Consider the following 14999-nt stretch of genomic DNA (forward strand, 5'->3'; position numbering starts at 1 on the left):
GGGGAGCATCCTTTGGTCCTTCAATCCCAGACATTGGCCAGATGGCACCAGCCCCCCTGCTGGTGCCTGCAGGGCTTGTACATCTTGAGGGTCTATTCCGATCCATCTTGCCCCACTGGTTGGCAGATACCCAGCTCAGAACCTCTGTCATCCTGGTGAGTCATTTCTTGTCAGTGAAGTGTATCAGCCTAGTACCAAATATTTATATGGATGTGACCTTGAGCAAATAATGTGATTGCTGAAGTTATTATTTACCTGCCCTTTTCCAGGATTTCTCTCCCCCACCTCTTCTCCCACCTTCCTCTCTCCCAACTTTGTGACTTTTGTGGTATTTTTAAGATTCCACTGTATGGAATATTCTTTATTTTGTGTGTTTTTATCTTTCAGTTTCCTTGACTCCATTCCTTATTGCCTTTGTTTTTATAGACTTTTAATTTAAATACGTACACTGAGGTCTTTGATAGTACCCATCTTTTTTACCCAAGGTCTGAACCAATTGAGAAATTTTAAAACAGACAGAAAACCAAAATATCTTTGCTACTGATACAGACCGGGTTGTAGAATGTAGCTTGGTGTGAGAGCCAGCAGTGGGCTTGTCTACTCCCTACCCTCAGTCTAGCTCTTGGAACAGCCGATCCTGGAAGAGTTTGAGTCTGCACAGCAGGCACATTTTTCAGGTCCCTGCCTTCCACTGTTCCAGGGGAACAGAAAGAAGAAAGATTCCAAATCCCCATCCATCAAGAAAAGTAGACTAATGGCTGTTGGCTACCAACCTCATCTGTGAGGAGGATGAAAAAATGGGGGTAGAGGCTAGAAGTATGTAGAGAAAATCCTTCCTGGCAGCTGAAAGAATAGGGAAGCTGTCCTCTAGCAACTTAGTTTTTCTTTCCTTCAAAAATGGAAATAGATTTTTTTTTCTGATTTTAGAATTAATATAGCCACTGAACTATTATGGAATCATTGGCCATCTTGTTCTATCAAGATACAGAACAGTATGTCAAATATGAAGAGTTTCCCAGAAACTGTTAATAGTGATTGCCTATAGGAAGTAGGAGCTGTGGGGAGGGAGAGGAAGAGAATATTGCTTTCACTGTTCACTTCTGTACCATTGGAATATTTTCACTATATGCGTTTATTCTTTCAAATGAAATAAATGTTAGAAAGCAATATATACTACTGTTAAAAAATCAACACTGCATTTAAAAAATAAAGAAACATGTGTGTTCCTATTTCAAATATTAAGCTTGATTAATGAAAACAGGTCATTCCTTCCCTCAAAAACATACAACCAGAGTAGAGAAAGGTTGTTGGGTTACCAATCTTCTAACTTTCCTTTTGAGTTTATATTATCTCAGGTTGCAAACTGTCTCTATCATCTACTCCATCAATAAAATATTTTAGATTAAGGTAAACCTTTTTGGAGAAGTTATAATTACCCATTTCTGAAAAAGTTCAGTATACCTGTACATTGTTCTGTATTCCCAATCAAGTCTTGGGCTTTTCAGAAATTAAATATATTTTAGCTATAAATGGTTTAGCTACAAATGTAGGGAGAACTATTTCAATAAGATGCTGTATTTCATAAATTAACATTGAAAGATGAAGCTATACTCCACTAGTTTTTAAAAAATTATTTTGTCCTTTTATACAGAAAAAGAGGCAAAAGAGAAAGAAACCCTGATTACTATCATGAAAACGTTGATTGACTTTGTGAAGATGATGGTAAAATATGGCACCATATCTCCAGAAGAAGGTGTTTCCTACCTTGGTGAGAGTCCTACCACTTTTGTTTTCACAGTGGTTAGTTTTCATTGTCCAAAATGAATGAGAGATTGGGCAACAATTATTTTACTAATTTGATAATTTATGCCAAAGTAGCCTGAATCATCTGGGTAATCAGAATTGCCCAGCTTGACAACGCATACAAATAAAATTAACCAGACGTTTTCAACTCTTTATATTTATAGATCCAGTTCAAATACAAACATTTTACCTTTGTTATATTTTGTCATATTCACATGTTCAAATAATCTCCTCAGAGATAATATTATTAAAATTTGACTTTTTTTTTTTTTTCCAATTGTGTTTGCATGGTTGGGACAAAAAGAGTCTTGATTTTAACCAGTGCGGCATGTGTGTGGTGAGGAGGAAGGAGCACTGGACTAGGCATCAGAAGTTCTGCTTCCTGGTCCCAGCTCTGCCTCAGACCAGGTCTGTCATGCTGGGGAAGGCACTCACCTTTCTGGACCTCAGTTTCTGTATCTGTGAAATAAAGGACTCTGTTTCCTCTAACCGGGGCTGGTAAACTACTGGCCAGGGGCCAATCTGTCCCATCACCTATCTTTGTATAGCACACAAGCTAAAAATAGCTTTTACATTTTTTAATGGTTGAAAAAAAATCAAAATAATAGTGTTTTGTGACATGAGAAAACTACATAAAATTCAAATTTCAGCATCCATAATCAAGTTTTATTGGAACACAGCTGTGCTTCTTTGTTTTAGTGTTGTCCATGGCTACTTTTGTGCTACCATGACAACGCTGAGTAGCTGCATATGGCCCACAAAGCCAAAAATACTTACTAACTGGCCCTTTATAGAAAAATACTTACTAACTGGCCCTTTGATTCCTTGAACTTTATAGATCAGCTGAAACAATCTTTGATTCTGCATGTAGGTTGTTAAAAGAAGAAAAGCCTTTTGTTTTCCTGCTTGGTTTAGTTAATCACCAAATACCATTCATCTCAGAGGTCCTTTGGGCAAGATGAACTCATGGCCCCTTACTCTGATCACTGATGGGGGAGGGAGAATTAAATGGAAGAGAAAATCTCATAGGATAGAGTAATCCAGAGTTGTTCTGTATAAATGCCATTTTTTTCTACATGAAAACTAGTTTTACTGTTTTTTTTCTGATTATAAAAGAACATATTTATTTTAAAAAATCAGTCAATGCAAAAAGATATTAAAAGACAGTGAAAAATCACTCATAATACTAGCATCCAGGTAACATTCTGATTTATATCCTTCCAGATGTTTCTGTGTGTGTGTGTGTGTGCGTGTGCGTGCACATACACATACATACCTATGTCATTTTTTTCTTTTATCTTATTTAACAAAAAATGGGCTTAAGTTACACACGGTGCTTTGTGGACTACTTTACCCACTTAATAGTAGATCTAAAACATTGTTTCAAATCAATCATTGTTTCATATCAATACCCTGTGACTCACATTTCACACTTAAGTCATTTATCCTATGAAAATAAATTAGAGATGCCGCAAAGCCTTGTGTGCAAGCCAGATATTTCCACTATTATTTATAGCTGTGCTGTCCAGTGTGATAGTCACATGTTGCTATTTAAATTAACAGTAATTAAAATTAAGCAAAATTAAAAATCTGGTTTCTCAGTTGCTCTAGGCATATTTCAAGTGCTCACTTGCCACAGGTAGCTTGTGGCTACCATACTGAACAGCACAGAAGTGAGTATTTCCATCATTGCAGAAAGTTCTATTGGACACCACTGGCTTATAGAAACAAAACAATAGAAATAAACTTGCTACCCCACAAGAGGAGACTATATAAATTATTAATTCTTGGGCTTCCCTGGTGGCGCAGTGGTTGAGAGTCTGCCTGCCAATGCAGGGGACACGGGTTCGAGCCCTGGTCTGGGAAGATCCCACATGCCGCGGAGCAACTGGGCCCGTGAGCCACAACTACTGAGCCTGCGCGTCTGGAGCCTGTGCTCCGCAACAAGAGAGGCCGCGATAGTGAGAGGCCCGCGCACCACGATGAAGAGTGGCCCCCGCTTGCCACAGCTAGAGAAAGCCCTCGCACAGAAACGAAGACCCAACACAGCCAAAGATAAATAAAATAAAAATAAATTTTAAAAAAACCCACAAACTTTAAAAGAAATAAAATAAATAAAAAATAAATAAATTATTCTTATTTAGACTAAATTTTATTTTTTAATGTTTGCGTTTTTAATCATTGTATGTTTATAAATTGTGTTTTAATATTGTTTATAAACAATATTTTATAAACAAATTTTTAATAATTATAGTGTTTATAAACAATAAATAAATAAATATTGTTTATAAAGACTAATGATGGGGGAAATGTTCATGATATACTATTGAATGCTTAAAGCCATTTAGAATATGACCTTAATTTTGGTGTTAAAAAATGGATATGCATAAAGAAAGAAAGTTGGAAAAAAAAAAAAGTTGGAAAGAAATATACCAAAACATTATCTGGGCATAGTAAGTGTTATTTTTTCCTTATAATTTTCTGTTCATTTTCGTATATAACTTTTACAATCAGAAAATGAGTTGTATGTAGAGAATTTTTCTGTACAAGCATGTTGGCTTTTGACTGTCGCTGCCATGAAGGTACACCCTCAGAGCCTCGAGGGCTCAGGGGCAGCATGGGTAGAAGAGAGAGGATTAACTAACCTCCTCTCCTCCATCTCAGCATGTGACAAACAATGATCAGTGATCTACCCTTCTGTTCTGCTCCCAACAATGTATGGTGACTACAAAGTTTGCCAGCTGTGGTCGCTATTTCAAAGAAGAAAGCAGAACGTGTCACACAATAGGATATAGTGATTTTCTTCTCAAAAAGGGATGGGGTAGGGTAGAAGGAAGAATTTTCTTGGGGAGAAGTAATACAAAGTAATAATGGAATCTTTATAGACTAATTGCAAAGAAATGCTTGTTTGCAAATAGCCCTGTCCTATTAGTAAGATGGATATGTGACTGGTTAAATAACTGAATACCAGGGTTGTGGATTCTAATTCATTGACTGCCTTGAGGTGGTCACAGTCTAGATTCCTGCCTGGTAACACCTACAAGATGTTACTCCAAAGAGCAGAATTAGGACAAAGACAAGAATACAGATTTCAGCTTAATATGAATAGAGAAATTCTCGCCCTTAAGACATCTAACATGATGGAGGTGTTAGCTAACCGTGGTAATCATTTTGCAGAATATAAGTGTATCAGATCAGTATGTTGTACTGTATCTTAAACTTACACAATGTTCTATCAGTGAAAAAAATATTTTTTAAGACTAACAATAGAACTGGCTGCCTCATGAATTAGCAAGAGCCCTGAATGACAGAAATCCAACTGTTTGGCTTAAGCAAGAAGGGAATTTATTTCCTTATGTAACTGAAAAGTCCAGGGGTGGGGGTAGTCTGGCTTCAGGTTTGTGAAGCCCACCACAGTGTGAGGAATCTATCCCTCCCCATCTCACTGACTTTTTGTATGCTGATTCATTCCAGATAAACTGCTCCATTCTGGAAACAAGATGGCTGGTACAGCCCCAATCTCACATCCGCCCAGTATAGTAATCCTAGTGGAAAGAGAGCCTCTTTCTCTTAGCATTGAATCTCACTGGCATGGCTTGAGTCATGTGCTCCTACTTGAACCAATCACCATAGCCTGAGGGCTGGAGGAGCCAGGCCTGGGTTATTCAGCCACCAGTGGAGCAAATATGCTGAAAGTGGGAGAGGTCTGGGTTCTCCAGAGGAAAATCAAGGTGTAGTTACCAGAAGGTGTTGAGTAGGCCAAAACCACAGCTGTCCATTATAGGCCCCAATCCTGGATGTTTTCTAACAGTGGTCACAGAAATGTGGAAGGGACTTCTGCAATTAACTGAGTAGGAAGCTGAACTTGAGGATCTCAAATTGTATGCCTTTCCATCTTGAGAGTCAATGAAATATAATCCATATCAAAGCCCCTTACTGGCAGTGCTAATATTGTGGAATTGCTGTTGTGCTATTTCTGGTGAGATTTAAACATTTTTAGTAAAACTTTGAAATCGTCTTTTAGGACATAAAATTTTATTTCTTCTCCTCCCCCCTCCAGAAAACTTGGATGAAACAATTGCTCTTCAGACCAAGAACAAGCTAGAAAAAAATGTTACTGACAATAAGAGCAAGCTTTTCCCAGGTATGATTTATTTTAGTATTCTTCCCCCAGCTTTTAGCAAAATAACCCTTTTGAGTGGTAAATCATGAACTTCAATAAACACTGATAAAGAATTACAGATTTCAAAAAGTTTGAAAACCTGAAATCCAACCATGGGATTAAGTAGCTATGACCTTGGCTAGTCAGCACAGAAATTTAATCCCAAGAAGCATTGAAAAGAAATGAGGACTTTGGGCTTCCCTGGTGGCGCAGTGGTTGAGAATCTGCCTGCCAATGCAGGGCACACGGGTTCGAGCCCTGGGCTGGGAAGATCCCACATGCCGCGGAGCAACTAGGCCCGTGAGCCACAACTACTGAGCCTGCGCGTCTGGAGCCTGTGCTCCGCAACAAGAGAGGCCGCGATAGTGAGAGGCCCGCGCACCGCGATGAAGAGTGGCCCCCACTTGCCGCAACTAAAGAAAGCCCTCGCACAGAAACGAAGACCCAACACAGCCATAAATAAATAACTAAATAACTAAAATAAATAAACCCCCCCAAAAAAAAAGTTAAAAAAAAATAAAAAAAAAAGAAATGAGGACTTTACTGAAGTGGTGGCTGGTGGGCAAAGGTGAGAGCTATATCACAAGTTGAGCAATCCTTCCTAAAATTCTGCTTTAGGCATCTGTTTTCTCTCCCCAGATCACCACTGTCCCTGACCCTCTGTCCCCTCCTGCTGCTGCCTCCCATGCTGTCCCCTCCCAGCTCTTCTCTCTCCTCTGGGACAGTCTGTGCCCCCGTGTGGTATGATTTATGCCCTTCTCTTGGTTTCTTCACTTCTGCATCTCTACCCATCACCCTGCTTAGCGTGGCGAACACCATGGAGCAGAGCTGTCTGTGCAAAGGAGAATTTCAAGGATGAGGAAGGCGCAAAAAGAGAAAAGATCACAAACTCTTAACACTTTAATTTTGTGTGCCTATCACAGAAATTATGTACCCATATTTGATAGAATATACAGCCCTTTAAAATGTTTTCAAGCAGTTTTTAATAACCTGGAAACATTCTTCCATAATGATGCTAATGACAAAAGCAAGGAACAAAACTGTGCCACAAGTATGAAAAAAATATGCATCAAAAAAGTATATATATATATATATACTACAACACTAGTACTGGATGTTTAATGAGACAATAACTGATTTTTCTTTTTTCCTATTTTTCTGAACTAATAAACCTTTTATTGAAAAAAGAAAAAAGCTTATTAGACTGCTTGACATTCCCTATTTTACTGACTACAGGCATGCATTACCATTGTTTTCAAGGGGTTACCTACTTCAAGTTTTATGATTCTTTAATTCAATATAGGATTTCTAGAAGGAAGTATAGTTATTTTTAAGTGAGAAGTGAGCAAGCGTTATTATTGACAGCAAGGGTCCAGCTTAGGTGCTACTCTGAGTAACAGACTGTTCTTCAGAAACAACATCAAGGAGAGATGGGGCAACTACAGAGTTATTTTCATTTGGAATCAAGACTCAAATTTACTTTGGAAACTGACCTATCCCACTTGAATGCCAACATTGATTAAAATAAGGAGAATAATCTACACTCTAATAACACAGTGTGGCAGAACAGAAAAAACGCAACCAGAATCCAGAAAGCTGGGGTTGGGGGGTGTTGGCCCAGCTCTTCTGCTAACTCAACGGGTGGCCTTCGGCACATCTCTCCCCACTTTGGGCCTCAGTTTCCTCTTCTGTGAAATGGTGGGGAGGGAGGAGTCACACTAGATAATCACTAAGATCTCTTTCAGCTCAAAAAATGATCTGACCTCAAACTATACCTTTTTAATAAAATTTATTTCTACACTAGGAATTAATTAATAGATAGGAAATAGGGTTATAATAGTGCACAATTCTGATTACAGTGCCATCAGAGAAGAGTCATGAAGAAACAGACAGTACCAAGGAAGAAGCTGCTAAGATGGAAAAGGAATATGGAACCTTGAAGGATTCCACAAAAGATGATGACTCCAGCCCAGGAGGAAAGACAGATGAGCCAAAAGGTATGGAACTGACAGCTCTACGTTGACAATGAAATTGGGGAAGCAAAAACTTTCACTTGAAGGGTCATCCAAAAGTCAAGCCCCACCAAATCAGAGAAATTAACATCATCTGTAAACAGAAGATTCCACATGTGGTACCTTTATTTGAATAGCAATTTTTTTAATGGTCTTGAGTCTCCTGGAATGGCAAACTGGTTTCATCTTTTGATGGACTTTAACGTCCAATGGGCTTTTGCACTTTGGGAGGAACACTCATGACCATTTGTGCATTGTTCAATGTCCAATTTATGATCTTATGAATTTATTAAGCAATATTCATTTAAACATAATTGACACTCCTCTTAATAGTCACATACTACTTATTTAACAAAGTCATCAAAATTTATGGATTTAACAAAGCAAGTTTTCTTAATCATTTATACTGATTGCAATCTGACACTTTCAAAGACTTGATTAAAAATCATAAATCAAATATATTACATTTCCTTAAACAACCTAAATACCTTAAAAAGCAAAAAAGCACACACTAAACTAGCCCAGTAATTATAAAACTTGTTTTTATCCTTATTCTTACACATTCCTGGGGTCAAATTTTTACTCAGCTCTAGTAAGTCTATATGATATAAATTCACATCTTCCAAGGTTTGAGAAACTTTACTATACCCAAAGAAAAAGACCCTATGAAGTTGCAAGTTCAAAGTCATTAACCTTCTGATTTCAGGTCAGGATGCGGGATCTGGTTGCACAGTCCAGTGTTTCAAGCCCCTTTAATTACAAAGTGTGCTGGTGACATCACAGAACATTTATGTCTGTATCTCAGATAGATATTCTTTTTCTGAAACTCAGTGTCTTTACCAGAAGCTGTGAACAGATGGCTTAAACCTACTTTATTTTTTTGTCATGATATATTGAACTCTTTGGTGTAACTGGAACCCTATTTATATCTTTTCTGTATCTCATTAGTAGGGTCATCTAGAGGTTTCCTTCCCTCATAGCTCAGGGAATGGGTCATTGCTCTCTTGGGGGAGGGGGTAGCAAGTGTGACATTCAGCTAATTTATCATCTGGAAACACACCATTGGGCTCCCTTTTCATTGTTCAGTACATATAATCATTAGTGGCAATGAACTGACAGACTTTGCTTATTCCTTGCTGTAATATGATATGAGACCACAAAAGCTGATCATGTTCATGGTATAGCTCTTAATTTTGAAGAGACTGCTTGGCCCACATACAAGTTCCCAATCTCTCTTGCTCATACAGATAGAAACAGGTTCACATTCATACTTGATAATAGACCCATGCTTAACAGTGTCTATGTATTAAGTAGAAAAGAAAGAAGATAGCTATGTATTTAATACCTTGTAACTTAATAACAGCAATAAAAGTACAAACTACTTCTCTCTTATATTACTACTCTTTGTTAACACTTTATATTAAATTTCTCCATTTATGTAAGTTGTTCCAGTTAATGATGATAATGACGACGATGATGATTTTTCTGTTTAAATTGGTGTAGCTTGGGCAGTAACCCTGCTTCCAAGTTTCTCCTTTGTCCTTTTTGCCCTGTACCCAGTGGTTTTTAAAGCAGCTATGCTCTCTGGCAACAACAGGCTATTTGTTTTTTAACTGAACTACAGAAAAATGTTGTATTAGTTTTAGGTATACAGCAAAATATATATATATTTTTTTTTATTCAGATTCTTTTCCATTATAGGTTATTACAAGATACTGAGTATAGTTCCCTGTGCTATACAGTAGGTCCGTGTTGTTTATTTATATATAGCAGTGTGTATCTGTTAATCCCAAACTCCTAAACAGGCTATTCTAGACCTACTCTGAATTTTCCTGTCCCAAAACTTGAAATCAATTCTCCTTCAAAGAGTTCTGGTTCCTTTATGTAGAAAATATAGAAAATCCAACCTGAGTTACATGAGCTCAAATGAGTGGTGATATTGGCCAAAGGTACTGCTTGTATTCCAGTTATTGGGACTTTTTGACACAGGGCCGAAAAAGAAATTTTTTCTTAATATATCAAGTTCATGTCGAGTTTTCCTATATCATGAAGTTTTAGATTATTACACCCTTCTTCTCTCTAGGATGGATTTCATAGACCACCACAATTTTCTCCTATATTGACATTACTGACATATGAACTCTAATTGTTTGCTAGTAGCCTATGTTGGGAAAGGTTATGAGGTTGCATCTGGACTCAGGAGGAAAGAATGTTGCGATGATTAATAAATAATGTTTGTCATGGGCATGGAAACGAGGAATTGGTGATATATGTGTCGCCTTTGCTGACCAGTCATGCTGCCTTGATACTTCCAATCAACCCTAGGCCCACTTTGGATGAGTGGTAAACTTTTTCTAATATCTTTTTAAAATTATAGTAAAATATACATAACATGAAATTTACCATTGTAGCATTTTTAAGTGTACAGTTCAGTGGCATTAAGTACATTCATATCATTGTGCTACCATCACCACCATCCATTTCCAGAACTCTTTTCATCTTGCAAAATTGAAACTCTAAACTCATTAAATAGTAACTCCTCATTCCCCATCCCTCTTCAGCCCCTGGCAACCACCATTCTACTTTCCGTCTCTATGAGTTTGACTACTCTAGGTACTCCAGATAAGTGGAATCATGCAGCATTTGTTCTTTTGCGACCAGCTTATTTCACTTAACATAATGTCCTCAAGCTTCATCTATGCTGTAACGAGTGTCAGAATTTCCTTCCTTTTTCAGGCTGAGTAATAGCCCATTGAATGTATATACCACATTTTGTTTATCCATCTATTTGCCTATGGACACTTGTGTTGCTTCCACATTTTGGCTATTGTAAATAATGCTCCTCTGAACAAATATCTCAAGACTAAAAAATATTCCATTTGGGCAGGGGGAATATTCCTAGAAGTGGAATTTCTAGATCATATGATAATTCTATTTTTAATTTTTTGAGAAACCACTGTTTTCCATAGTGGTTTCACCCTTTTACATTCCCACCAACAGTGTGCAAAAGTTCCAGTTTCTCCATATCCTCACCAACACTTTTATTTTCTGGTGGTTTTTTGTTTTGTTTTGTTTTTATGGTGGCCATCCTAATGGATGTGAGGTGGAGGATGAGTGGTAAACTTCTGAAAGATAGCTAAGCAGGAAAAGAGTAGTCCTGTGGCCTGAGATAGAGAGCTAGGAATTGGGCAGCACAAAGGACTACAGCTCAGTGTGCCTGGATCATCTCCTCCGGGAGCAACCCACGTGTGATGACCATCCTTCCCTAGAACAGAGCAAGCCATATCTATCTAGGTCAACTGACTCGCCGAGGCAGTATACTCATTGCTTAGGACGACACCTTATATCGCTGTGCAAATATCCCTAGGAATGGGTTCTACCAGGTCTCTTACTTGTTTTAGGAAAGCATTATGTAAAAAAGGAATATGAAGGAGTTGATTCTTGGTAGCCCACTACTTCCTATTTAGGGTGTGAGTGTGTGGAGACTAATGATGAGGTTAGATTTCTCATTAGGATTTCCATCAGGTAATAACGGGGAGAGAGAAGAGTAAAACTCCATCCAGTTAGTGTTAATCTTTGTAATGGCTCTCCTGAAACATTAGGAAAAGTGTAGGGATTGGGGCTAAAATTAGTCCCCCCCTCCATTATTTAGAGACTTAATTTACTCATGCTACCCGTGATCCTATTTACTCTGGGATAAGAAAAACTGATTCTAGTATGGTTTAGAAAACACCAAACTGAGCTTAAGCCAAGGGCCAACATTTCTTGGAAAAGATGTAATTAATGCCCAAAATGACATATTATGACATGTATCTTTGTATTCACAGTTGCTTTATTTGCACTTTTCTCAAAGGCTATTTTGCTTCTCTGTTATAAAACCCAGGGAGAAAACACCTGTTGTCTCTAGGCAGAAAAATAAAAGAATCTACGTGGGTGAAGGCAGGGTTGGCTGGGTTTCTTGAGACATTTATTCAGCAATAAATAAACACTTATTCCAATGGCATGTCTGGCACTGTGCTCAGAAAGCTACAGAAGGAATTTAAGGACCAATGCCTGCCTTTGAGGACTCAGGCAAGCTCTGAAATGACCTAAGAATAGAACTTAAGTCATATGTAGGCAAATACAACACAAGCCACATATGTCTCTCCCTTACTGATGAGTCAGCAGCATGCAGAAGAGGCTCCCTTCAGAGAGAAAGCTGGAGGACATTACAGAGCAGAGCAAGAGATGAGGTAATAGCTAAAACCACTTAAGGAAATAATTATAAGCAGGACACATTGTCAGGAATATCTGTAGGGAGTCTGTTTTGGTCTTGCGATGTGAAGTGATGGCCCCATCCAACAAAAGCAAATATTGATTAACCATGCCAAGCATATGCTGAGGCCTGTGAGGAAGAGGAATAACAACAACAACAAACTACATTTATGTCACTCTTCAACTTACAAAGCAAGTTTACATGCATCTCACTTCAGGCTAAATGTAAAAAATCCAATTTAATTACCAGTGATGAAAAATGACACGTTTACCTTTGAAAATATTTTTAGACTATTTAAACCCTTGCTTTCTACAGGGACACTAAGAATAATATTTTAAGATATCGATTTCTAGTTGGTGCAGTTATTTGAATGATTTGATAATTATTCCTAAATATAGGGATATGCCCAATGAAGTCAAATTTACTCCAATTTCAACCATATCTATAATGGTGCTTAATTTTTCAAATAAATTGCTCTCTGGAGACCGAAGAACTTTAAAGTTTTATTCCATGATCTAAGTGGGGCTCTTTTTGCCAGTTTGATGTTTACTTATTCACTTCTGCTCTATGAGTCACTGAAAATCTTCTTAAAAAATCATCCAAGGGGTGAAATAAGCATTGCAATACCCATAAACTCATTCCAATGCTATCATTTGTCAAGTTTATGGCTAGATAATGGAATTAAGATGAAAAGGTCATCTCTAAGATAACTTTGCCCTAAATATCCTATCATCCCCCCCTTTTTTTTTTTTAATCTTTTAAAAAATTTATTTATTTATTTATTTTTGTCTGTGTTGGGTCTTCGTTGCTGCATGCGGGCTTTCTCTAGTTGCAGCGAGCAGGGGCTACTCTTCGTTGCAGTGTGTGGCTTCTCATAGCAGTGGCTTCTCTTGTGGAGCACGGGCTCCAGGCACGCGGACTCACTAGTTGTGGCTCGCGGACTCTAGAGCACAGGCTCAGTAGTTGGGGCGCACAGACTTAGTTGCTCTTCGGCATGTGGGATCTTCCCAGACCAGGGCTTGAACCCGTGTCCCCTGCACTGACAGGTGGATTCTTAATCACTGCGCCACCAGGGAAGTCCCCCCGTATCTTCTTTTCAGAAGCCAGAAAAGAGAACACAGCTTATTTAATTAATAAATTGATAATAAGTTGACTAACTCACGGGGATGCTTTTATTTTTAAAGCAACACAGGAGGGGAAAATTCGTGTCTTTATTCAAGCCCCAAGGCATTCTGTTGGAAATGTCCAAAAATAGTGAGGCCGTCGTCTTCCCTATGAGTCAGCAAGTGTGCCAGGAGCTAAGGCAGGCCAGAGACCTACCACCAACACAGGATTTTCCAGGACAGCAAAGGAGAATTTCTCCCCATGTACAGAAACCGCGGATCTTCTTTTCAGAATTAACTCCTTAATTTACAAATAAGTAAACCAAGCCTTAGAAAATGAACAGTCTCTCCCAAGAGCTCATAGGCAAAGAGTGGCAGAGCTGGGGCTTGAACTTCTGTCCCTTGACTCCCACCAGCACTCATCCCAGCATCCCATGCTGCATCTCGCAGGCACGTCAAATGGCATCATTTTGCACAAGTTCTTTTTTTTTTTTTGGCAGCACCATTCGGCTTGTGGAATCATTATTATTATTTTTTTTGGGGGGGGCTGCGTTGGGTTTTTGTTGCTGCCCGTGGGCTTTCTCTAGTTGTGCGAGTGGGGGCTACTCATTGTTGCAGTGCGCGAGCTTCTCATTGCTGTGGCGTCTCTTGTTGCAGAGCATGGGCTCTAGGCTCGTGGGCTTCAGCAGTTGTGGCACGTGGGCTCAGTAGTTGTGGCTCGCGGGCTCTAGAGCGCAGGCTCAGTAGTTGTGGTACACGGGTTTAGTTGCTCTGCGGCATGTGGGATCTTCCTGTACCAGGGCTCGAACCCGTGTCCCCTGCGTTAGCAGGCGTATTCTTAACCACTGTGCCACCAGGGAAGCCCAGCTTGTGAGATCTTATTTCCCTGACCAGGGATTGAACCCAGGCCCTCGGCAATGAAAGCGCCAAGTCCTAACCACTGGACCACCAGGGAATTCCCACAAAAATTCTTTAATTGAATGGCTCTGGAGCCCACCTTGACATCCATGATACCAGTATCAGTTGCTTTGTTCAAACCTATAATCATATAATCTTTACTATATGGAATTTTAAGCATTATATCAAACAATTTTCATAAGCACTCTTTTCAAACATCTAATATCTTTAGTATATCCAATATTCAGTAGGTTAAAGCTATTGATTTCTACAGAGTTGTTTGTTTTGTCTTGGTTTGCTTTGGTTTGGTTTTTTTGAGGGGGATGTTTGCAGATCAGGGGAGCATATCAGGATCAGGACAAATTCATGTATAATAAAGGATATTTCTCTTGCAGGGCTGAGAACCAGAACAGCCAGAAAAATAGGGCTGCATCTTGACTCTGGCCCTCTTCCCATCTGCTTCAGCATACGTTTTAAGGCTTGTGCCATATTACCTCAGCCATGAGCTATTTTTTTCCAAAGGAAGCTGAAATTAATTTGAAAAAAATAGGCCAGTTTTCCAAAGTGGACTCTCATGGGCTTTTAATGCACACTGTGTAAATAGAAGATTTGCTTTACAGCTCCCGAGAAGAGAAAATGTAAACAGGAACCAGCTGCTTGTCTCTAAGAGCAGAGGAACACCTGCTTTTATTCCCGTTGTTTCCAGTCCCCCAGCAAATGTGTGGAGGTCCCACTACTGGTGGCAGTGGTTCCCAAACTTTGCCCCA

General features: G+C 38.9%; 1 protein-coding gene across 1 annotated transcript in view; it reads left to right on the top strand.

The window, feature by feature from the left end:
• SCG3 (secretogranin III) overlaps positions 1–14999 on the top strand; it is a 37476-nt gene that overhangs the window by 11728 nt on the left and 10749 nt on the right. Inside the window, exons 8-10 of the mRNA XM_068536125.1 lie at positions 1652–1768; positions 5864–5947; positions 7825–7962. Of these exons, the coding sequence (XP_068392226.1) occupies positions 1652–1768; positions 5864–5947; positions 7825–7962 (339 nt within the window). The remainder of the gene's footprint in view (positions 1–1651; positions 1769–5863; positions 5948–7824; positions 7963–14999) is intronic.

This window comes from Eschrichtius robustus, chromosome 1 (genome assembly GCF_028021215.1).
Source record: "Eschrichtius robustus isolate mEscRob2 chromosome 1, mEscRob2.pri, whole genome shotgun sequence".
NCBI lineage: Eukaryota > Metazoa > Chordata > Mammalia > Artiodactyla > Eschrichtiidae > Eschrichtius > Eschrichtius robustus.